This window comes from Phlebotomus papatasi, chromosome 2, assembly GCF_024763615.1.
Source record: "Phlebotomus papatasi isolate M1 chromosome 2, Ppap_2.1, whole genome shotgun sequence".
Lineage (NCBI taxonomy): Eukaryota > Metazoa > Arthropoda > Insecta > Diptera > Psychodidae > Phlebotomus > Phlebotomus papatasi.
Window position 1 is genome coordinate 31114758 of NC_077223.1, and position 25012 is coordinate 31139769.

The 25012-nt window shown below is 34.5% G+C and overlaps 2 protein-coding genes across 3 annotated transcripts in view; one reads left to right on the forward strand and one right to left on the reverse strand.

Annotated features, from left to right (window-relative positions):
- The first annotated feature begins 2423 nt into the window (after positions 1-2423).
- The window catches only part of LOC129803474 (glycerol kinase), a 35922-nt gene continuing 13333 nt past the window's right edge, over positions 2424-25012 (forward strand). Inside the window, exons 1-2 of one of the 2 annotated variants that reach the window (XM_055850060.1) lie at positions 2555-2610; positions 2744-2755. In XM_055850060.1, coding sequence (XP_055706035.1) covers positions 2752-2755 — 4 coding nt within the window. In that variant the 5' untranslated portion in view covers positions 2555-2610; positions 2744-2751. Of the gene's footprint in view, positions 2611-2743; positions 2756-25012 lie in introns of both variants that reach the window. The other variant, XM_055850058.1, reaches the window with a different exon arrangement.
- Positions 7130-8150, reverse strand: LOC129803475 (putative cystathionine gamma-lyase 2). The gene is made up of 2 exons (XM_055850061.1): positions 7586-8150; positions 7130-7342 (listed from the first exon to the last, which is right to left on the reverse strand). The coding sequence occupies exons 1-2, from the start codon at positions 8017-8019 to the stop codon at positions 7177-7179; spliced, it is 600 nt and encodes a 199-aa protein (XP_055706036.1). The 5' UTR covers positions 8020-8150; the 3' UTR covers positions 7130-7176.

Genomic DNA, 25012 nt, shown 5'->3' on the forward strand with positions numbered 1-25012 from the left:
AACGACTTAACGGACTTAACGATTTATTTGAAACATTTGAAATAATTTGTAACGGAAAAGTTAAAAAAATATTGAAAATTTTTCTTAATTTTTCTACAACAGATATTGTTAATTATTGCAAAAGATTCTATTTTAAATTTAGGAATCACTATTTGTAATAAAATTTATTGTCCTTTTATTGATCACATTGATCATCGTGATAATTTTTTTTCAAAATAAAATAGACTCCCACCCGGCAAATTCTGCAGAATTCTGCAGAAATTCGTCAGATTGGAAAATGTAACTGCCGCAAATTCTGCAGAATTTTGTGCTAAAGGTGGATCCGATCGTTGTATGAAAATTCTGCAGAATTTTCTGCAGAATTTCTGCAGAAAATTTAATGAATTTTCGGCACTTTCCTCAAGATGTCGTTCTCTCAAAATGAACTTGGAATATATTCTCTGAAATTATAGTTTTGATATAATTTTGCAGTATTAAGGGATTTCCATGAAATTTACAATATATATGAGTATGTGAACTCAATATGTGTATGCTGATGAATAAAAAATCGTTGTATTTCAAAAAGTTTGTCGACCGATTTTTTCTCTAATTCGGGTGACATTTCGGTCACAAATGCACGAATTTGAGAGAGTCTACTGTATATACATACAAGAATATTAATAATTAAATAAAGTGTGCTTAATGTTCTGTACACATGGTACACATGAAAAAATCTTAAATTAAATAATTAATTGCGTTTTTAATGATTTGATTTATTTTCAAATAAGTAAATTTCTAAACTATTGATTAAATCTCTGTGATTAAAATAAAACAGAATTTTTAAATCAAAACTCTTAGTAGGGAAGACTGAGGCAAAATTTGTCAAAGCGCATATTTAATTCTTCCACGAGCACTGACAAAACTTAAACGTTTTATAATGAGCATATTCTTTATAGGAAATTTATTGCTCTACCTACATTCTACAACATTGCAGAAGACTATTTTCCTCAATCTCGAAAGAAATGGGATTTTCGATTCATTTTCTAATGGCTCCGGCACACCTTTTAGATCAGGAAAATTTCAGGAACTCCAAATTCGAAACCCTTTCTTTCTCACATGTTTTGCATATGACTATCTCATTCTTTCGCATACCAAATTCGATTGAGCTAAATTGAATTTGAAGTGATGTTTTAGAGAAGAAGAAGAGTGCGAAAGAATGAGATAGACATATGCAAAACATGTGAAAAAGTAAGGGATCCGAAATTCGACTTCATGAAATTTTCTTGATCTAAATCTAAAAGGTGTGCCCGAGCCATAAATGTCGATTTTGTGGAGATTCTCAAAATTGCTGGGGTAAATTTTGTCAGTTTTCGGATAATTTGTGATTGTGACGTTTTACTCTCGCAAACATTAAAAATATCAAATAGACATAGTTTTATAGGAAATTTAATAGGAAAATAGTTTTTATTGGAACATAGTTTTATAGGAAATGTGCTTAAATTGAGCTAATCAGTATTGATATTTTCTGTAAGCCAAATATTCCAAAAATAGGGCTCAAAATTTCATTATTTTTTATTTTACATAATCCTTCCTCGAATCCCTTGAAACTTTGTAAGTTTAAGAAAGGTTCATGAAGGCTATCTATAATAAAAATTTCAACCCTCAGGGTCTTTTATTTTAGAAAATAGTGAATATTGAAATTTTCGTTTTGACAAATTTTGCCCCAGTCTCCCCTATATTTATCTTTATTTATAAAATATGTTCATGATATAAATTACTTTATTATCATCATTATCATATTTTGAGAAACGATTATAAGCATTATAGATTATTATTATATTATAATAAGGATAATAAGTGTTTACATTTTTTTTTGAAAAACGCGCCAAAAATTTAAAACACATTTTCCGGGATTCCGGTAATTTTAAATTTTCAAATGTTCAAATGGAGACATAACCTCAAAACGTCACATTTTGTGACAGTGTTGTCATATGCAACGCCGCAGAGCAGTTTGTTTTGATTCCTCTTGCATGCAGCATGCTCCACCTAAAACCATTGAAAAATGCTTTTATTTGCTAGTTTAGTGGTTTAAAACCACAATATTGTTAATAAAAATCTTCTGTGATCTTTTTAATTGGTCCTTCATTGAAATATTTGTGTGGAAAGATTAGGTTTTTATAGTGAAGAATTTTATGTTTTGCATTGTGCAACGTTATTGTGTTTTGACTATGTGGCAAAGGCGAATGGACTAAGGCGGATGAATCCCCAGTCCCCAGTGAATAATCTTCCAAAACCCGGATGAGAACATTCCTCCCAGAGATCATCTCAACTTGCAGGTACATAGACCTTTGACTGTGGTATTTCTTATCATCTGGAGCGTAGTGCTAGCGTATTGGGGCTTTTCTTATCAATCGTATCGGCAGTCGTGGCAGTCGCAACTCAAAATTCCCTCCATTCAGTTATTTCTTAACCGAGAATCCGGGCAGGTCATTTGCAGTTCGCTCCGTAAATTGATATTTGTCCAGGAATCCCCATCAAAAAGATTAATTTTAAAGAGAATTTATCTCTGCTAATCTCTGTCAGACATCCAAAGTCTCGCCGGACAATCTCGAAAAGTCCCTGTTGCTAAAGGTGATTAGATGTTTCTTTTTCGCGCCCTCTGAAGTAATCGTATCTCTTGCATAAGATCAAAATTGATATTTTAAAATTTTCTTTTTTTGTGTGGTGGGTGTGTGTCTCTTATCAACGATTGTTAAATTTATAGTGATAAGTATGGGTATGTAATTGTTGGACTTTGTCTCTTTGGGACAAATTGATAATTTTACTTATTGCGGATTAATTTCCTGCTTCTGTGACACTCGTTCTTATTGATAATTTTGTAACTATATATATATTCTAATTTTCCCCCCAATGACATTGCAGTAAAATCTTCGTAGAAATATACTGGTGATAGTGCACGGAAAAGCAATTAACAAAGTCATATTATTGGAGAAATTGCGCAAATAACTTTTTTTCCAAGATCGTTTGGCTATAAGAAAATAAACTTTGAACATAATTTTTGCCTTCATAATACGATCATTTGAACATGCTCAAAGGAATGTGTATTTCTCAACTTGCTTTCAAGATCAATAGCAAACCTTGGGCTCGTTAAAAATAATGAATGTCTAAAAGCTAATCACACTAATTGATATAAGAACCTAAAACCTAACCCCTGGATCTAAACCCACCGCTGAGTGTTCCTTATTTAGGAATTTTAAAATAAAAAGGTGGCAAAGCGTCCCAGGCTTTACGAAATGCTCGAACTCGTGACTTAGATGCTATACCTCAAAAGTACTTTCGAATCATTTACCATTTACCGGTACTCAACCGATTTGAATCGATTCATAAATCACTCAATAGATCCACAAAAAATAGTTTGAAAAGCAATAAAAATTATATACGAACAAAAAAAATCTTATCGGTAAATAACCGGTTCATTACCGGATCACAACCGATTTGAACTTATTTATAAATTACTCAAAATATTTCTTAAAATACACCTCAGGGGTAATTTAATTGAATTTCTTATAAAAATTATTTATCGGTTATGAACCGGTTCATTACCGATTCAAAACCGATTGGAACAGGTTCAGTTTTATAGGAAATTCCAAGACCTTTCCAACGAGCCCAAACATGACACCATTCGCTTGATGAATGCGCTCTCTAGTGTCTTTTTAACCTTTGACCTTAAAAAACCGTCATTAGTAATGATTCGACGATATTTTTTTGCATCGAAGGGCGAAATGTCCGCCTGCGTAATCTCTAAATCTAAAACATATCCGAAAATGGAAAAAAATCGCACGACGCGTTTTCGAGCAATTCCAAAAAAACATGGTTTTGGGATTATTATTTTTATTATTCCCTTTATAAATCAGTGATAAACCCTGATAAGTTTAGAGTGATTGTGATTGTAATTATTAATTAACAAGTATAATCTCGAAGTTCTTCTAAGTTTATTATATACCGTCGTTGCGGGTGACTTTGCACTCGGGGGGTGACTTTGCACTCTGCTGTTCGTGAGACTTTGAACAATTCTAGCACTTATTGATAGTCTTCGCCGATCCAGTCTACCATGTCAAAGTATATAGGGATATGTTAAGTACCAAGTAAGGTACAATGATCCTCAAAAGGATTCTTGTAGTTTCAGTAATAGTCAATGAAATCCTAGTATAGGTATTTTGTCAAAAAACGACTCCGCGAAAAAGTTATCTGAAGAAGCAATTCCAAAATCGATTTCAGAGAAGTAAATTGCCCAAATCTATTCTAAATTTATCTGGCTAGAATAATTCACTTCGATTTTGATCATTTGTTTTAGTAAATTCCTTTTTTTTCACTATAATTTTCCTAAGAACGCATGATTTATATAAAATTGCATATAATGGACTTTCTTAAGCTTTATTATAGAAGTATTTGGCCAAAAATTATCCATTTTTTTTATAACTTAAGATAAAATGACCGAGATCTACAAGATGGTATGGTCGCCATCTTGATTTGACGTTTCTGTCCGTCATTTTGAATAACTGTCAAAACAAAAATCTTATCCGATTGAGCTGAAATTTTAGTATGTTCTAGCTGATGTCAAGACCTTTTCAGAACATATATAAAATCCGACCTAGGTCAAGCGATTGTCTGGATACAGGGGTTTCAAGTTCAAAATCTTGACATTTTCATTAATACAGAACTACGGAGAGCTTCTTTTATCGAAACCATCACAAAAAAGGCAGTATTATCGTTAGGTGATGAGATCTATATAACAAACAAAAAGAAGATTAATGTTTTTCTTTATAACAACATATTATTTGAAGACCTGAAAAACTTTTGCAAAGATGAAAAAATAAAAAAAAAAATAAATGCACTTTTCTTTTTTTTTTAATTATGTCAGAGTAAATAAATATATAAAATAAAAGCCTCAACCATTTCTAATGGTTACTGAGGCATTTCGTTTATGGTTTAAAATTCAGGATTATAGAAAATAAAGATCGCCAAAATATGAATATTTCAAATTTTTAAACTTTGAGCCTCTGTATTTAGGTAAATACTTGACGTAGACCGGAACATAGATACGTTCTGAAAAGGTCTTGATATCAGCTACAACATACTGAAATTTCAACCCAAACGAACCTGTTTTAGATTTTGACAGCTATTCAAAATGGCGGACAGAAACGTCAAATCAAGATGGCGATCATGTCATCTTGTAGATCTCGTGCATCTTACCCTTAGATGTGAAGATCTTCATTGTCGTTTATTATCAGAAATTGTTGATTTTTTAGTATTTATTAAAAAGTGCAAAGTCACCCGCAGCGTATCCCTAGTGCAAGCCTTTTTTCTTGATTTTTTTAAACATAGTAAAATTTTATAAAATTAATGTTATTGGCACAAAATCCATTCATTAACAACTGAATACAAATAATTTTACTCAAAAACCCCCCTCCCTTCACTTTAACTATCCACTTTTAGAGGGCAAAGTTGAAAAACAGCGAAAAAACGTGCAAAGTCACCCGCAACGACGGTACATACACTGGTAAAAATGAAAGGATCAAATTGATCCAACTGGTAAAAATGAAAGGATCACCGAAGATCCTTAGAAAGTGTCCCTTTTTTGACACTTATTTACCTCCGGAATAAACGAACAAAAACAGTGATAGTCATCTTTGGTGTTCGATCAGATGAAAGAAATATAGTATCAGTAATAAGTTCGTGATGAAACATAATTTAATAAGCATACAAAATTGCAAGAGATACTAGTGATTCTTTCAAAGGTTCAAATATGATCCATGCCTTTAAAAAGAATGGAATCTAATTTGACCCTTTTATTTTTACCAGTGTACAATTCTATAGTTATTAAACAAAGAAAATGCAAGGGAAAGTGTGAATTACAAAATTCCTACATAAGAACGGAAGTCTTAGACAAAATACAGTAAACTCTCTCAAATTTGGGCATTTGAGACCGAAAAGTCACCCGAATTAGAGAGAAATTTAGGCATCAAATTGTTTGAAATGCAACGATTTTTTGTTTATCTGCATCTACATATTAAGTTTATATGCTCATATTAACTGTAAATTTAATGAAAGCCCTTTAATAATGCAAAATAACATCATAACTGAGATAAAGCATGGAAAATTTGAGCGTATTTGATTCATTCGATAATCTAATCGAACTTGAAAAATGTCAATAATTTTTTTTTCAAATTTAACTGCTGTCCGAATTAAAAAGTAGCCCGATCTTAAAGGAGCCGAATTAGCGAGAGTTTACTGTATGACAAAATGAATAATTGAAAATTTAATTTTTTCCAACACCGAGAAAAATTTGGATGGTATTTTCTACAAATCGTGTCTTTAAATTCTACTATCTCAAAAGATAGTAGAAAATACCATCCTCCATAGAAACTTTCCTTTAGAATCTACCATCTTGACATTTTAAAATTTACTATCCTATGGATAGTAAATTCTAACAGCCGGATGGTAAAATCTACTATCCTCATTTAGATTTTACCTTGACCTCTCTTAGATTCTAATATCCGGGAAGTAAATTTTACTGGCCGCATATTAGATGTTAAAATTTAACTGGAAGACAGTAAATTTTAACATCTAATATGCGGCCAGTAAAATTTACTTCCCGGATATTAGAATCTAAGAGAGGTCAAGGTAAAATCTAAATTAAGGTTAGTAGATTTTACCAGGCGGCTGTTAGAATTTACTATCCATAGGATAGTAAATTTTAAAATGTCAAGATGGTAGATTCTAAAGGAACGTTTCTATGGAGGATGGTATTTTCTACTATCTTTTGAGGCAGTAGAATTTAAAGACACGATTTGTAGAAAATACCATCCAAATTTTTCTCGGTGTATTGACACTCACTGTATTTGAAGCCAATTCCTAAATTGATCTCGGACCGAGCTCACAGTGTTCCCAGGAAAAAATTTATTTAAACAAAAATTTAGTATATTTATCCCTCCATACGGAAAGGTATCTTATAATATGGAAAAACTTCTCACTTTTTAAATATTTAGCATAACGATCACGAGTGCAGAAAAATTCCCATACGCATTTGTATGTGAAAGTAAGAAATTGGCTTCAAATGTGAAGGCCACTCGCCGGGGACTAGGTTAGATTGTAATACATATTTCACGAGCAAGTGCCAATAGAACTTTCTGATGTCTACAGCTTACTGACAGGAGATGTAAGAAGTGTACTCAGAGCCTGATCTAAATCATTGATGAGAACTTCGGCATCCTCAATGCCGACAGAGAAACGGGCAAAATTTTCTGTAATGCCCCGATTGATTTTTTCTTCTCGAGTGAATCGCTCGTACATCATCGAATATCTATAATAAAAAATATCTATTAAGAATGTGATGAATTGTTGAAAAAAAGTAAGATAAGATCTTAAAAAAGAGATATCGTCAGTTGGTTCAGTAATTGTCGTAACTTCCTCATCACCTCATCAGCACTTCTTCTAACAATATGGAAATACCATATAAGAAGTGCTAATGAGGCGATGAGGGAGTTACGACAATTTCTGATACAACTGACGAAATTTCTAATACGAGTTTGAAAAGAAAACTTACGGAAATACAATGGTGGACATGAAGCTTCCGAAAGACTTAGCGATTGCTATGTATTTCAATTTTTTGGCAAATTCCCTAACTTCATCAATTCCACCCTTCAAGTAGAAAGCCATTATACCGCTGTGTCCATACGTTTGCCTCAGTGTCAGGGTGTACTGTGGATGATCGGGTAGGGCCGGATGAATTACTTTCTCGATGCATGGATGCTTCTGTAGGAATTTTGCCACACGTAGCGAATTCTCATGATGTTTCTGCATTCGTACGCCTAAAGTCTTGAGACTCCGGTGTACCAGGAAACAGTCAAAGGAACTTGGAATAATTCCCAATCTCATCTGAAAGCGTTGCATCCGAGTAAAGATATTCTTATTGTTCGTTACGGCAGCTCCCATCAAAAGATCAGAATGACCATTCATAAATTTTGTTAAAGAATACATTACGATATCGGCACCTAATTCCAGTGGTCTTTGAAAATAAGAAGTCAAAAAGCTGTTGTCCACAACAACGATCACCTGGGAAGAGGAATAAAAACTTCAATCTACTTAAATCAGCTAAAATATCTCGGTAATTGAGATAATGGTGAATAATGATACCACTCCTATTATGATAGAAGTTTCTTTTGTAAAACCTTTCTTCAACATTTAAATATTCTATTAAAAAATTAAAAAAAATATATTATTCATCATCAGAAAACCCTTGAAGAAAATTAAATACTGACTCGTAAATGAAAATTTTCGTAAAGTAAAATATTTCCCGTTATTGGACATTTGGCACATTTATTGGCCAGCTTTGTAACCACTTTCTGGCCGTTAAAAAAAAACTTTCTTGATGTGAATTTTTATCAAAACGATAATGGAAATTTTATTGTTTTGCAGCTGAAATTACTTTTAGTTTTTTTAAAATAAAAGATTGTGAAAACTGCTCTCTCGTGGAGTTCAAGCAGTTAAAAAGCATTGTATCAGAAAAGAATTTTGATCAAAAGTAAACAAACTTTGAAAGGGAGCACGCATTTTTTGTATTCAAGAACAAAACTTCTGAAACTAAAAAGTAGTTATTCCGAATCCAAGTAAAACACCTTATTAAGAAAAATAAAATTTTTCATATTGATAGGGGAATGTTGGCATGTTTAGCACAGAGTGAACCTTCAAACAACGCAAATTTTCTCTTTGTTTGCTAAGAGCTAGTTCGTCATTTCATATCCATAAGATAGTTAATTTATTAAGCTCATGAAACGAGATGAGAAATGGTAAGTCAGCTCTTTGCAAACAATGAGAAAATTCGCATCGTTTGAAGGGTCACTCTATGCGAACCATGCCTACATACCCCTATATGAGTAAATTTTCTGATTTTTTGTATAAAATTGTTTTCATATGGTATAATTGGAGCGTTCGCCAAGCTTTTAGATAAACTTTAATACTTACATCTTTGTTATGACTGTGACAGATTTTTGCAATGGCTTTGATATCAACCACAACAAAAAAGGGATTTGTTGGACTTTCTAGCCAAACCATCTTTGTGTTAGATTTCAAAACGTTTTTAAATGCTTCAAGATCAGTTGCATCAAAAAATTCCACATCGATGCCTCTCTCAGTTCTCAAATCTTTCATCAATCCTTCCGTTTCCAAGTACAAATCCTTTGAGACAAGAACATGATCATTGGTATTCAAGAGATGAGTGATAGTGGTTGTTGCTCCCTGGCCAGAGGAAAATGCCAGAGCATATTTTCCTTTATCCAGAGCTGCTAGGCACTGTTCCAAGGCAGATCTCGTGGGATTTCCCACACGAGTGTATTCAAAGTCCTGTGGAAAAAAGTTAAATTCTTTGGGATAACTCAGCAATGAATTGAAACTTTGAAGAAGTTATTTATTAAACATTGACGTTGATTTTCTCTTTATTCAATTTTAAATTATTCTCTCAAATTTTTTATGTGTTAGAAATGTAATTCATTTTATAATCGAAAAGGGACAGATAATCCTAACCGGCTTATGTAGGTGAGATTCTTATCGTGAGCTAACTCGGAGTGCATGCAAATTCGATTTGGAGCTGAAGTTGGGAGACGCCATTCAGTTATCTTGAATCAAATTCGTGAAATTATACAAATTTTGTATTTAAACCAAAATATCAAGGATTTGGATGAACTGACAGAAAAGTGTTATATGGGTGAAATGTAGACCAGAATGTTCTCTATAATTTTGCCGTAGAACTTGAACTCATCGATTACTCAGAAGCCAAGATAAGCGAGGTTTTTTGTTTCTTAACTCGTTTTTTCATCCAGAGTTCCCCAAGTAGTCATTTGTTGAACTTCAACTATATCAAAGAATTGTTGTATTTTGCGGGACTTTCCATTTAAACCCCTATTTTAAGTGTCTTGGTGGAGTAGAGGCAGTCAAATTGGCATCTGAGTGATTTCAAAGCGTTATTATTGGAAAAATCAATTTTTTCACACTTAAACGGCAAAATAGGAGTGATAGCGTAGTCTGAGTGGAAAATGATGTATGGACGAAATGTAGAGACAAATGTGCTCTACAATTATGTTGAAGTAATCATCAAAATCGGTTCAGCGACAGTCGAGATAATTGAGGTTATGTGATATTGAAATTGGTTTTTCGACTGTGGCGCCCCTGATGTTGGTCTCACGAAGTTCAAATATTCTAGAAAGTTGTAGCATTTGGTGAGATCTTTCGTTTAAGCCCTCATTCATCAAAATCGGTCACATAGAACCGGAGATATGATTTTTTGAATTTCGTGAACTTTGACCCCTCATATCTCCCGTTCTGTTTTAACCACAGCGCACTTACGCACCATTTTGGAAACGTCCTAGACTGGACTACAACATACTAAAATTTCATTAACTTGCACAATGCCGTTTTTGAGAAAAGTGACTTTGAATTTCGATGAATTTTGACGCTATCACAGCGCCACCTGTGGTGACTTTTTGAACTTCCATCTGAAAGTGCTCATCGAGACGAAACCAAAAAGGTAAAATTTAGGTCGCTATGTTAATTAGAACCGGAGATAGAGGCCGGTCGATGTTCGAACTTTGACCCCTTATAGCTCGGGTCAGGGGTTTTAGATCGACTTAAGGTTTTTTTTGTTTGATAGGTATAATCAACGGCTACAACATACTAAAATTTCAGCCCGATCGCATAAGGACTTTTTGAGTTATTTAACTTTTAAGATTTAAAAATTTTCTTTTTAATAATAGCGCCCCTAGCGGTAGTTTTACGAACTTGCGATGTTAGAAGGGGAAGTGGAATCTCACGAGAGCTTTCCAAAAAGCCCCCATTTTTTTAATTCTGACAATTAGAACCGGAGTTATGACCATTTTAAGAATTTTTTTTTGGACCCTTATAGCTCGGGTCAGGGGGGTCGGGGGACCTTAAGTTTGGTATTGATGGAAAGCCCTAAGGCCCAGCTATAACATACTAAAATTTGAGCCCGCTCGATGCCATAGGGGCGGAGATATTGAGAAAACAAAAAAAGGGGGGTCTTCAAAATGGCGGAAGGAGGGGTGGGGGGTGGGGAGTCTATGCACCAAGTTGCAATTTTCACCCGATATATAACCTTTGCCGAAAACCGCAAGTCGATATCTTTTTTAGTTTAGGAGCTATTAAGCTCCAAAGAGCGGCCGGCCGGCCGACCGGGAACGTAAATTAGCCACATATATATTCGGAATCAGGAAGTGGCGAAACACATTTTGGCCAAATTTGAGGTCGATCGGAGGACATGAAATTTTGTTAGGATTATAGTAGGTGAGATTGTTAAGAATCTCACCTAATATTGGGCTAGGTCATTAACTTGCTCTCAACAACATCTACAGAAATTTAGTATAAATAATCTTCAAGTTCAAGGTCATATTAATGTGACTTGCCTTATCGTTGTGAACAGAGTCATACTGGAAAACTACAGAGTTGACTATTGGTGGTATTAGAGGATCTCCCAGAGATTTTGGTGTAGGTCCTGCATGGATTGCTTTCGATAAGAATCCCGACTGTTCCGTAAAATCCCTTCCAATCATGATTGCAGTGAACAGTAGAAAATGTCACAAGTCTTTTATCACTAATTTTTCAGTTTTAACTGATACATCAGAACAACTTTCACATTTAAGTAAACTTTCTTTCCGTGATCGTGTAAGCGTAAGCCAACACTTCCAAACAGTCTTCTGATTTATTTATAGAATATAGGGTACAATGGAGTAATTTGGAATGGAATCTAAATTATAATTTTGGGTTTTCTTCACTCTTTTAGAGGTAAAAAAATAAAGAATTTCAGGGGGTTTCAAGGGGTCCCAGGCTTTGTAAAGTGTTCGAATTCGTGACTTTTAGATGATATATTAATTCTCAATCGATTCAAACCGATCCATAAATCACTTAAAAGATCCCTCAAAATAGTTTTAAGGATAGGGTGGCCTTATTACTTATGGCCTGTCGTTACTTATAACCGCGTCGCAATTTTTGTCAGAAAATGATATTGAAAACCTAAAAATGTGATATGTTAAAGTCATACATCAAATATTTTTAATTTTAAGGTTTTTCGAAATCATTTAGTGTCAAAAAGTGAAGTTGTTGCAAGGAGGCTATAAACAAAGACAGACCACAATTATTAATCCCACCACCCTAATGAAATTAATTTTCGGACGAAAATTACTTATTGGTTCTTAACTGGTTCATTATCAGTTTACGACTGATCTCAACTGATTTATAAATTACTCAAAACATTGCTTAAATTATTTCGGAGTAGTAATTAATTGAATTTCGAATAAAAATTAGTTATCGGTTATGAAGCGCTTCAGACCTTCAGACCCGATTGGAACCAGTTACGTATTTACAACTTTTTTCTGTCTCAGAAGTCTCACATAGTATGTTTGATAGAGTCGAGTCTCCTGATTAAGAATATGGTCTTGATTTTGCTCAATCATGTCAGTTTTTTTTATCAATATTTTTCTACTTTGCCTCACATTATCCGTTATCTGTTAGCAAATTTGAAGCAAAACTCATTTCCTTACCAATGAACCCACACTTTTAAGTTCTCTTCACTTGAATTATATAATAAATACTATACTACTATAAACTAATACTTGGTCCATAAAAACATGTTTAAATATGCTAAAATAGCATAAATGTGGTTGCTCAAATTAATTTCAACTCAGCAAATTAAAATGTTAAAATTGCTCAATTATTCCAATTTTATTGGACTTTGGCGATATAGGCACCCTCATTTTCGTTGTTTCTTGCTGCAAATGAGGTCCAAGTCCAACTATGTGAAGTAGTTCCTCAAATTCTTCAGCAGCCATACGAAGAAAATTGTTGTGTCCAAAGAAATCACCAGTTGCGCTATCATCATACATTTTTTCAATGAATCCGTGGGCAGATTTCTCTTGGATCCATTTTCTGGCCCACAATCTCTTCCTTTTACCTTGAGACACATTTTTATTGAACATGTATCCTGTATAAAGTAGGAAAATTTCTTCCTCATCACTGGACTCACTCATTTTTCTAATAATGTAACAAAATCACAAATGACAAAATAAAACAACTGGCAATCTGCGCGGCTTTTTTGAATTAAGCAAATTTCTCACAAAAATGAGTCCTGGCTATGAAAAATTTCAAGTGATTCTCGCAATTTTAATGCTCAATTTGCTGAGTTCAATTTAAAATTAAATTGTGAAAAATCCTAGTGTGATAGCACGATAAGGTAATGCAGAAAAAATAAAAATATTTATAAAAAAATGGTGACGTGATTGAGCAAAACAAGACTATATTGTTCATAAAACGTACCATGTGAAACCTTTGAGACAAAAACCGTGTTGCATAGTGTTTATAATAGCTCATTAATTATGATTTTTGTGGCTTTACGAAATCTTTTAAGGCAGACCATATGAAATACCGCAACCCTACTCTTGAGGTAAAGTTCGTACTTTTTCTTCGTCTTCTTTTTCTCTTTGCTGAAACAATGATGAAATACCAAAATTAAAACTTGAGTTCGATTCCAAATTACCTCAATGTACCCTAGTGGTATTGCGCGATAAGGCGAGTTATTTTTAATTTTTTCAATGGATCCCGCAAAATATTCTATGAATTCTGCAAACATTATGAAAAGGGACAGATAATCCTAACCGGCTTATGTAGGTGAGATTCTTAACGTGAGCTAACTCGGAGTGCATGCAAATTCGATTTAGAGCTGAAGTTGGGAGACGCCATTCAGTTATCTTGAATAAAATTCGTGAAATTATACAAATTTTGTATTTAAACCAAAATATCAAGGATTTGGATGAACTGACAGAAAAGTGTTATATGGGTGAAATGTAGACCAGAATGTTCTCTATAATTTTTCCATAAAACATGATCTCATCGATTACTCAGAAGCCAAGATAAGCGAGGTTTTTTGTTTCTTAACTCGTTTTTTCATCCAGAGTTCCCCAAGTAGTCATTTGTTGAACTTCAACTATATCAAAGAATTGTTGTATTTTGTGGGACTTTCCATTTAAAACCCTATTTTAAGTGCCTTGGTGGAGTAGAGGCAGTCAAATTGGCATCTGAGTGATTTCAAAGCGTTATTATGGGAAAAATCAATTTTTTCACACTTAAACGGCAAAATCTGAGTGATAGCTTAGTCTGAGTGGAAAATGATGTATGGACGAAATGTAGAGACAAATGTGCTCTACAATTATGTCGAAGTAATCATCAAAATCGGTTGAGCGACAGTCGAGATAATTGAGGTTATGTGATATTGAAATTGGTTTTTCGACTGTGGCGCCCCTGGTGTTGGTCCCACGAAGTTCAAATGTTCTAGAAAGTTGTAGTATTTGGTGAGATCTTTCGTTTAAGCCCTTATTCATCAAAATCGGTCACATAGAACCGGAGATATGATTTTTTAAATTTTGTGAACTTTGACCCCTCATATCTCCGGTTCTATTGAAACCACAGCGCACATACGCACCATTTTGGAAACGTCCTAGACTGGACTACAACATACTAAAATTTCATTAACTTGCACAATGCCGTTTTTGAGAAAAGTGACTTTGAATTTCGATGAATTTTGACGCTATCACAGCGCCACCTGTGGTGACTTTTTGAACTTCCATCTGAAAGTGCTCATCGAGACGAAACCAAAAAGGTAAAATTTATGTCGATATGTTAATTAGAACCGGAGATAGAGGCCGGTCAATGTTCGAACTTTGACCCCTTATAGCTCGGGTCAGGGGTTATGGATCGACTTAAGGTTTTTTTTGTTTGATAGGTATAATAAACGGCTACAACATACTAAAATTTCAGCCCGATTGCATAAGGAATTTTTGAGTTATTTAACTTTTAAGATTTAAAAATTTTCTTTTTAATAATAGCGCCCCTAGCGGTGGTTTTATGAACTTGCGATGTTAGAAGGGGAAGTGGCATTTCACGAGAGCTTTCCAAAAAGCCCTCATTTTTTAAATTCTGACAATTAGAACCGGAGTTATGGCCATTTTAAGAAAATTTTTTTTGGACCCTTATAGCTCGGGTCAGGGGGGTCGGGGGACCTTAAGTTTGGTATTGATGGAAACCTCTAAGGCCCAGCTATAACATACTAAAATTTGAGTCCGCTGAATGCCATAGGACCGGAGCTATTGAGAAAACAAAAAAAGGTGGGTCTTCAAAATGGCGGAAGGAGGGGTGGGGGGTGGGGGGTCAATGCACCATGTTGCAATTTTCATACGATATTTAACCTTTGCCGAAAACCGCAAGTCGATATCTTTTTTAGTTTAGGAGCTATTAAGCTCCAAAGAGCGGCCGGCCGGCCGGCCGGCCGGGAACGTAACTTAGCCCCCCATATATTCGTGATCAGGAAGTGGCGAAACACATTTTGGCCAAGTTTGAGCGCGATCGGAGGACATGAAATTTTGTTAGGATTATAGTAGGTGAGATTGTTAAGAATCTCACCTAATATCTAAATAGATAGTTCCATATGTAGTTCCAAATATTGTTATATTTTTTTCAAAATCGACGGGTACTATTTCGATCTCCTCTAATTCTTCGAAGTAATATAAAGAAGAATATTGAGTAGGTATGAGTTATCCATCCAAGCTAATATTTTCCAGTTTAAAATAAAAATTTTGGTTCATTCTTTTATTATTAATTTGATAAACGCCATGTAGCAATGCGGCGTTTCTAACATATACAGATAAAAAGCCAACACAGTTAGCATATTAGGTGAGATTCTTAACAATCTCACCTACTATAATCCTAACAAAATTTCATGTCGTCCGATCGACCTCAAACTTGGCCAAAATGTGTTTCAGCACTTCCTGATCACGAATATATATGTGGCTAATTTACGTTCCCGGTCGGCCGGCCGGCCGCTCTTTGGAGCTTAATAGCTCCTAAACTAAAAAAGATATCGACTTGCGGTTTTCGGCAAAGGTTATATATCGGGTGAAAATTGCAACTTGGTGCATTGACCCCCCACCCCCCACCCCTCCTTCCGCCATTTTGAAGACCCCCCTTTTTTGTTTTCTCAATAGCTCCGCCCCTATGGCATTCAGCGGACTCAAATTTTAGTATGTTATAGCTGGGCCTTAGCTCTTTCGCGTCTTTAGGGTCATATATGACCCGGGGAAAAAAGTTTCTTTTTGGCTATTTACATTAATTGAAATCTAACTGGAGTCTTGAGAAAATGAGCTAAGAATCTTACATCCTTCTATTATGATGTCGTGCACGAACAGATAGATTTCTATTAATGTAAATACCCAAAAAAACTTTTTTCCCCGAGTCATGACATTACCCTAAAGACGCGAAAGAGTTAGAGCTTTCCATCAATACCAAACTTAAGGTCCCCCGACCCCCCTGACCCGAGCTATAAGGGTCCAAAAAAAATTTCTTAAAATGGCCATAACTCCGGTTCTAATTGTCAGAATTTAAAAAGTGAGGGCTTTTTGGAAAGCTCTCGTGAAATTCCACTTCCCCTTCTAACATCGCAAGTTCATAAAACCACCGCTAGGGGCGCTATTATTAAAAAGAAAATTTTTAAATCTTATAAGTTAAATAACTCAAAAATTCCATTGTGCATCGGGCTGAAATTTTAGTATGTTGTAGCCGTTGATTATACCTATCAAACAAAAAAAACCTTAAGTCGATCCATAACCCCTGACCCGAGCTATAAGGGGTCAAAGTTTGAACATTTACCGGCCTCTATCTCCGGTTCTAACTAACATAGCGACCTTAATTTTACCTTTTTGGTTTCGTCTCGATGAGCACTTTCAGATGGAAGTTCAAAAAGTCACCACAGGTGGCGCTGTGATAGCGTCAAAATTCATCGAAATTCAAAGTCACTTTTCTCAAAAACGGCATTGTGCAAGTTAATGAAATTTTAGTATGTTGTAGTCCAGTCTAGGACGTTTCCAAAATGGTGCGTATGTGCGCTGTGGTTTCAATAGAACCGGAGATATGAGGGGTCAAAGTTCACGAAATTCAAAAAATCATATCTCCGGTTCTATGTGACCGATTTTAATGAATGAGGGCTTAAACGAAAGATCTCACCAAATGCTACAACTTTCTAAAATATTTGAACTTCGTGGGACCAACACCAGGGGCGCCACAGTCGAAAAACCAATTTCAATATCACATAACCTCAATTATCTCGACTGTCGCTAAACCGATTTTGATGATTACTTCGACATAATTGTAGAGCACATTTGTCTCTACATTTCGTCCATACATCATTTTCCACTCAGACTACGCTATCACTCCGATTTTGCCGTTTAAGTGTGAAAAAATTGATTTTTCCAATAATAACGCTTTGAAATCACTCAGATGCCAATTTGACTGCCTCTACTCCACCAAGACACTTAAAATACGGGTTTAAATGGAAAGTCCCGCAAAATACAACAATTCTTTGATATAGTTGAAGTTCAACAAATGACTACTTGGGGCACTCTGGATGAAAAAACAAGTTAAGAAACAAAAAACCTCGCTTATCTTGGCTTCTGAGTAATCGATGAGTTCAAGTTCTACGGCAAAATTATAGAGAACATTCTGGTCTACATTTCACCCATATAACACTTTTCTGTCAGTTCATCCAAATCCTTGATATTTTGGTTTAAATACAAAATTTGTATAATTTCACGAATTTGATTCAAGATAACTGAATGGCGTCTCCCAACTTCAGCTCCAAATCGAATTTGCATGCACTCCGAGTTAGCTCACGTTAAGAATCTCACCTACATAAGCCGGTTAGGATTATCTGTCCCTTTATTGATTTAACCGATGATATTTATGTTTACATTTTGCTGGCAGGGCATGTAAGAAGTGAATTTAGGGCCTGGTCCAAATCGTTGATAAGAACTTCAGCATCCTCAATGCCGACAGAAAACCGTGCAAAATTCTCTGTAACACCCAGATTGATCTTTTCTTCCCGCGAAAATCGCTCGTACATCATTGAATATCTATTAAAAATATTATGAGTTAAAGAAGAGAATATTATTAATCCTAATAAGTAAGATAAGGTCTTAAAAAAGAGATATCGTCAGTTGGTTCAGTAATTGGCGTAACTTCCTCATCACCTCATCAGCACTTCTTCTAACAATATGGAAATACACATACCATACAAAAACTGCTGATGAGGTGACGAGGGAGTTACGACAATTTATGATACAACTGACGAAATTTCTAATACGAGTTTAAAAAGAAAATTTACGGAAATACAATGGTGGACATGAAGCTTCCGAAAGACTTAGCTATTGCTATGTATTTCAATTTTCTGGCAAACTTCCTAACTTCATCAATTCCACCCTTCAAGTAGAAAGCCATTATACCGCTGTGTCCATACGTTTGACTCAGTGTCAGGGTGTACTGTGGATGATCGGGTAGGGCCGGATGAATTACTTTCTCGATGCATGGATGCTTCTGTAGAAATTTTGCCACACGTAGCGAATTCTCATGATGTTTCTGCATTCGTACGCCTAAAGTCTTGAGACTCCGGTGTACCAGGAAACAGTCAAAGGAACTTGGAATAATTCCCAGGCGGATCTGGAAGCGCCGCATCTTAGTGTAGATATCCCTATTATTCGTTACGGCAGCTCCCATCAAAACATCAGAATGACCATTCGTGAATTTTGTCAACGAATACATTGCAATATCGGCACCTAGTTCCAGTGGCCTTTGAAAATAAGAAGTCAAAAAACTGTTGTCCACAACAACGATTACCTGTAAAGTAGGTAGAAAAACCTCATGCACTGAGAAAAAACGGGGGTGTGATTAACTTTTTTTTCCTCATAAACTTTAACACTTTTTAGGTGTAAAAATAACACTTTTTATTGTTAATTTTACACCTTTTTAAGGGTAAAATTAACATGGGAAAGGGTAACTTTAACCCCTAATTCACCTAGAAAGCGTAATATTTACACCGATTTATGGTCAATACTTCAGGGTAAAATAAACATTTCCGGAATGTTATTTTAACTTTTTCGGATTTTTCTCAGTGTGGGACAATATTTAGTTGTAATCCAAGTCCAAGTGTAATGTAACAATTTCCGCCGGGATATATCCTGCCATATATATATCCTGCCATAATATCTTATCTATCTATGTAAGTAATAAAACCTTGAATTGAATAATAACTTTTCGATAATATCGAATAGATAGTATCGATAAATCAGTTATATCTCATGAATAACCCATTCTTAAAGATTAGTGGACTATACACTCTTAGAAAAGTTTAGACGTGATTACTAATGAAAATTAGTTGTTTGGGCGATTATTATCAAATCTATTTAAAATAGTTCTTATATTCTTAAAACATTATACTCATAATAAATTTATTAGTAGTGAGAATATAAGACAATATTTACGTAGATAAGTTGCGGCAATTATTTCATAATGCTTTCATACAATTATATTTGCTTGTGTTAATTAAATGAAATCATTATCCCAACTAATATTGGTCACTAATTCCTTTTAGTTCTCACAACCAATGTAAATAGATGGGCCTATATTTTCATAAAGTTATGACTACTTTTCCAATAGTAAAGAGTGGTTTTTATTTTAGTAATGCGTTGAAGCTCTTTCGAATTTTAAGCAACTAATAAGAAATATGCATCACAATGAATGCTATATAGTAACCACAACTAATATGATATAGTTATTACAGCCAATAAGATGGGTATCAACCCCATTTATTTAGTAATTGGAACTAATATGTTATAGTACCCATTACTATTTTGATTTAGTTGTGATAACTAAATGAAAAGGATACTTTAACTAACTGTGGTCAACTATTTCATTTAGTTACCCAAACTAAATATATAGTTGGGTCTATATTTACTATATTTTATAGTTCTAATAACTGCATATGAGCTTGTACGAACTAATTTTTTCTAAGAGTGTAAGTACATTGCACTATTCTTAAAAGAACGCGTTTGTTTATAAATATTTGTAATCGCTACAAAAAGTGGAGCTATCATTCCAATTTTCCAGAATCGACAGACGATACTATCAAAAAGAAGTTATCACCTCTCCCCCCTGTTTTTTTTTTGTATTTAATGTAAAAATTTTCCGATATTGACCACTTTGCACATTTATTAGCCATTTTTGTAACCACTTTCTGGCCGTTGCTAAAAAGCTTTCATATTAGCAAATTTTCAAATATGTATGCAATTACTATATATATTTTTTGTATTTAAGAACAAAATTTCTGAAACCAAGAGGAAGTATTCTTGGTCAAGAAAAAGTTTTCTTTTGAGAAAAATATTTTTTTAGTATCTTTCCCCTTTAGTAAGTACCTTTTAGAACCTTAGTGCCTTTCGGCCGATAGGGCACTTTTAACTAAACTTAACTTATTACTAATAATGGAAGATTATTACATTAAAATGAATAGTACTTACATCTTTATTGTGATTGTGACATATATCTGCAATAGCTTTGATATCACTCACGATTAAAAAGGGATTAGTTGGGCTTTCAATCCAAACCATTTTTGTGTTAGATTTCAAAACATTTTTGAATGCTTCAAGATCAGTTGAATCAAAAACTTCCACATCGATGCATCTTTCACTTTTCAAATTCATCACTGAATCTTTAGTTCCCAAATATAAATCCTTTGCGACGAGGACATGATCATTGGTATTCAAGAGATGGGTGATAGTCGTTGTTGCTCCCTGGCCAGAGGAAAATGCCAGAGCATATTTCCCTTTATCCAGAGCTGCTAGGCACTGTTCCAAAGCAGATCTCGTGGGATTTACCACACGAGTGTATTCAAAGTCCTGTGGAATAAAATTAAAATGAGATCTTGAGCTTCAGGGGAAGGACCGTTACCTTCAGACAACTCAAGTTTCGGGCAAATTAATTCTTTTTCTATGTTCTTAATAGCTTTGACCCATGCTCTTCTCGGGAATTTTTAGGTACTAGACTATCTATTAAAATAGATTATTCTAATGGTTTAAATTCATTAAAAAGTAAAATTAACATTTCCGGAATGTTATTTTAACTTTTTCGGATTTCTCTCAGTGTAGAGGGTATAAAGAAATCTCCAAAAAGCGAATAAGGGCAGAATCACATTGACAGTAAAGTGCTCACCGTATTTCCTTAATTTACGCATTTTCATTGCAATTAATACGCAAAATTCTCGATTACCATATTACCTTATCTCATAGTCGGAGGCACTAGGTGAAAATAATATAAGAACATTGAAGAAATAAAACGAAAATACGATAAAACAGTGAGCAAAAAAAACTTTACGATTAATTTCTCTTACAATTTTTTTGCTCACCGTTCATCGTATTTTCGTTTTATTTCTTCAACTTTCTTATATTATTTTCATCTAGTACCACCGAGGAGATAAGGTAATAGGGTAATGGAAAATTTGCGTAAGAATTGCAATGAAAATGCGTAAATTAACGAAATACGGTGAAGCTATGGCGAGTATTTTATTGTCAATGTGATTCTGCCCTAAAATGATTTTTGTAAAAAATCTAGTTATTCGACTTATATTCTAAGTCGTCGACATTAGGAGAACTTCTCTCATTGGCTATATATTGAAAGCATCTAAACATTTAAAACTGACGAATTAGATACCGTAATGTGACTTCTTAATTTATTATGATTTAATTTAAAATTGTTTAATATTTAATTTTAATTGGGCACTCAATGGGTCAAATGATAAAGCACTCGCTCTATGATGCAAGTGTCCCGGGTTCGAATCCCCTTTAGGTCACCAGGAATTTTTCTGGCGTTAAAGGTGTTCGGAATGCATCCAGTGAGCTTCACTGCACTTGATTCCACGGGGAATGGGACTGACAACCTCATCCCGTACAAGAGAGAATAATAATGCATGTCTAGAAATCCCCTTGCGCGAAGGCCTTTCCCAATATCTGTTGAAGTAAATTCTTTCCAAGTTCAAGGTCATATTGTTAATGTGACTTGCCTTATCATTGTGAACAGAGTCATACTGGAAAACTACAGAGTTGACTATTGGTGGTATTAGAGGATCTCCTAAGGATTTCGGTGTAGGTCCTGCATGGATTGCTTTCGATAAGAATCCCGACTGTTCGGCAAAATTTCTTTCAATCATGATTGTAGTGAAAAGTAGAAATTAACACAGGTCTTGCACAGATAACTTCCCAGCTAAAACTGATACATAAGAGCGACTTTTACAATTCTGTAAGCTGGCTTCCGCTTCGTGATAAAGTAAACTGATTATTCAAAGCCAATTTTAATAATGGAATGAACGAAATAGCTTGATTTTTATAATATAATAATTACTTAGCACAACGCACTTCAAACTAATGAAAAGTTTAAGAACCCCAGAAGAACATAAGTGGAACTTTTTACATAAAGTGAGCTTCAAATCTTTTTAGTAAAATAAAAAGTTGCCCTACGAGAGATTTTAGTCTACATCTTTAAATAGCCTTCGCTGCCTATCTTCGAGCTTTGGGGCGATATTGTTGTAAATTTTTTTATGGAAACCGTTTTTCTTTTGCTTAATTAGATTACAAAAATGGAATATGGGAAGGATCAGTTCATATTATCAATTAAATAACTTTGAAATATAATAATTTTGATCGTTAATTTCCTTAATATGGAGTTATGGGCTATTTTTCTTATTTTGAGGAGAATAGGGCGGTTTTAGAAAGATAAACATTTTTCATAATGTTTTTAGCAGTAGTAGTTTCTGTAAGAACACGTTGGTAATGGCTCCAGTACACCTTTTAGGCCAAGTTAATTTCATGAAATCAAAATTCACTATCCCTTTTATTCTTAAGCGTTTTGCATAATGTATGGTTATCTCTCCCTTTCTCTCTCAAAATTAGATCGAATTAAATTGGATTTGGTGCGTTGTTTAAAAGTAGAAGAAGAAGAGGAATGTAATAGAGTGGGACCTCGCAAAAGGTATGCCGGAGCTATAAAGATTGATAATTAAAGGAAACTTCATGATCCATTTAAAATAAAATACTCCCTCCGTTCCGAGTAAGTCACACGTTTGGGAAAAAATTGGGATTAAGGGAAAGTTTGTCGGTAAATGTTTTGTATATCAACAATTATCTCTTGTAAAGAACTTTTATTAATGTTCAGAACTAAAATTGGGGTTCAGTCTTGATGGTAAGTTGAGGAACGAATGTCTTAAAAATGGCTTATTTTTTTCCGTATGATTTTCAATCTAAATTAAGTGCAAATTGATGAGAGATAGAGACTTGGGACCTTCGGGGGCCCCCCCCCCCCGCTGCACCCCATAAGTTGACTTTGGGACCATTAATATGTCCCTAATTTCTCCCCCGTCCCTCCCCTTCCCCGGAAAAAAATCGCACGACATGTTTTCGACCAATCCCAAAAAACATGGTTTTGGAGGGGATGGTGACCCAGATATTCGAACACATAAAAGAGGATGTTCTTTTTATTGCTCATTCTGCAAAATTTGAGCAGTGAAAAATGTCATATCGGTAAGGTGGACGGGGGTATTATCGATCAGTTAAGGAAATGATAAACTTTAACAGACAAAAAACCATTTATATATTCGTATTTTTGAAGTGAAAACTTGTTATAGTCAATCTTGCAGATGTCCTCTACAAGATCGACCACTCACATTTTTGATATATTTATTTTGGAGTGGTTTAAAACACGAAAAAATTTTCGAAGTGCATTTGCATGTAATATCGATCAGCTGATGGTATTATCGATCAATCGATGCTTGTAATATCGATCAAGGAAAAAATGGGTTTTACACGTACCATCAGGGAATGTGAATATGTATTTTATATTTTCTGATGAAATAAAAAAATAGATAATTCAAATATTTAGCTTTAATTTCTAAAGGGAACAATCAAAATAATTTTGATACACCACAAAATTGTTTGGAATTTTCAACTTCATGCACAACATTTGCACACTGTCGAGAAGTTGATCTTTGGTAATTGGGTGATCCACATTAGCCCGTGAAAGGACTCAAGCTTCCAGCGATTTCTCGTGTTCTCAATCCTTTATTAAGCTTCAATCCTTAATTGGTTTCTAATATCTATACCAATTGTATCGATAAGAAGCGCACAAACTGTTCAATTCACTGACAAAACTGACTGTATTTGCTTAAGACAAATGGCAGCAAAGTGAATTTTTGGAATGGCTACTATTGTAATTTTATGCACACATTTTTAAAAATCACTTTTCTTGTGCAAATATTACCGGAAAAATTGTGAAATTTTTTATTTGACATCGTGAAACATAAAATAATTAAACAATCATATAAGAATTAAAGTTCATGTATAAATATTATTTTTTTATCCATCAATTGGAAGAGAAGTCGATATTACAAGCATCGCTTGATCGATATTAGGAGCGTTTTGCTAATACCAGCGTCTACCCTATTTTTTGGAAAAAATTAGCAAGTAGAAACATCTTAGTTAGGGGAACCCCCTTAATTGAAATTTAATATGAGATAAAAACTATTCCTATAAAACAATTTTAACTGCTCTAACTTCACGGGAGAGAACATTATATATATCTTTCGATTTTTTCACCCTCCCCTTCCCCCCCAAATTTCCACCTTCCACCCTCAGACACCACTTTTCTCAACTAATCTTCGTGTTTCAGACGATTTCTGAGAGATGTCGTCACGCTGTTTGTCCGTCTGTCCGTCTCTTCGTCCGGCTGTCATTAGCTCTAGAGGTCAAACGGTTAGAGATAGCGACTTAAGACCTTCGAAGGACCCCCCATAAGTCGATCCAAGGATCGTTAATATGCCCCTCCTTTTCCCTTCACGCTTCCCCTTCTCCTAGAAAACCATTTTTTTTGGATTACTGGAAAACGCGTCGTGAGATTTCTTTCATTTTTTAATATGTTTTAGAGATTACCTAGGCGGGCAATTAATAATAATAATGCTTTTTTTCAAGGTCAAATGTTTAAAAAAAAACTCTAGAGAGAGCATTTATAAGGTGAATAGGGTCATGTTTGAACTTGTTGGACAGGTCTTGGA

Bases quoted from the DNA above. Each gene is read 5' to 3' on its own strand.
- LOC129803475 (XM_055850061.1), bottom strand. From the start codon at position 8,019: ATGTATTCTTTAACAAAATTTATGAATGGTCATTCTGATCTTTTGATG. The intron at 7,343-7,585 runs GTAAGTTTTCTT...TTTTTATTATAG, and splicing joins ATGTCCACCATTGTATTTCC to ATATTCGATGATGTACGAGC.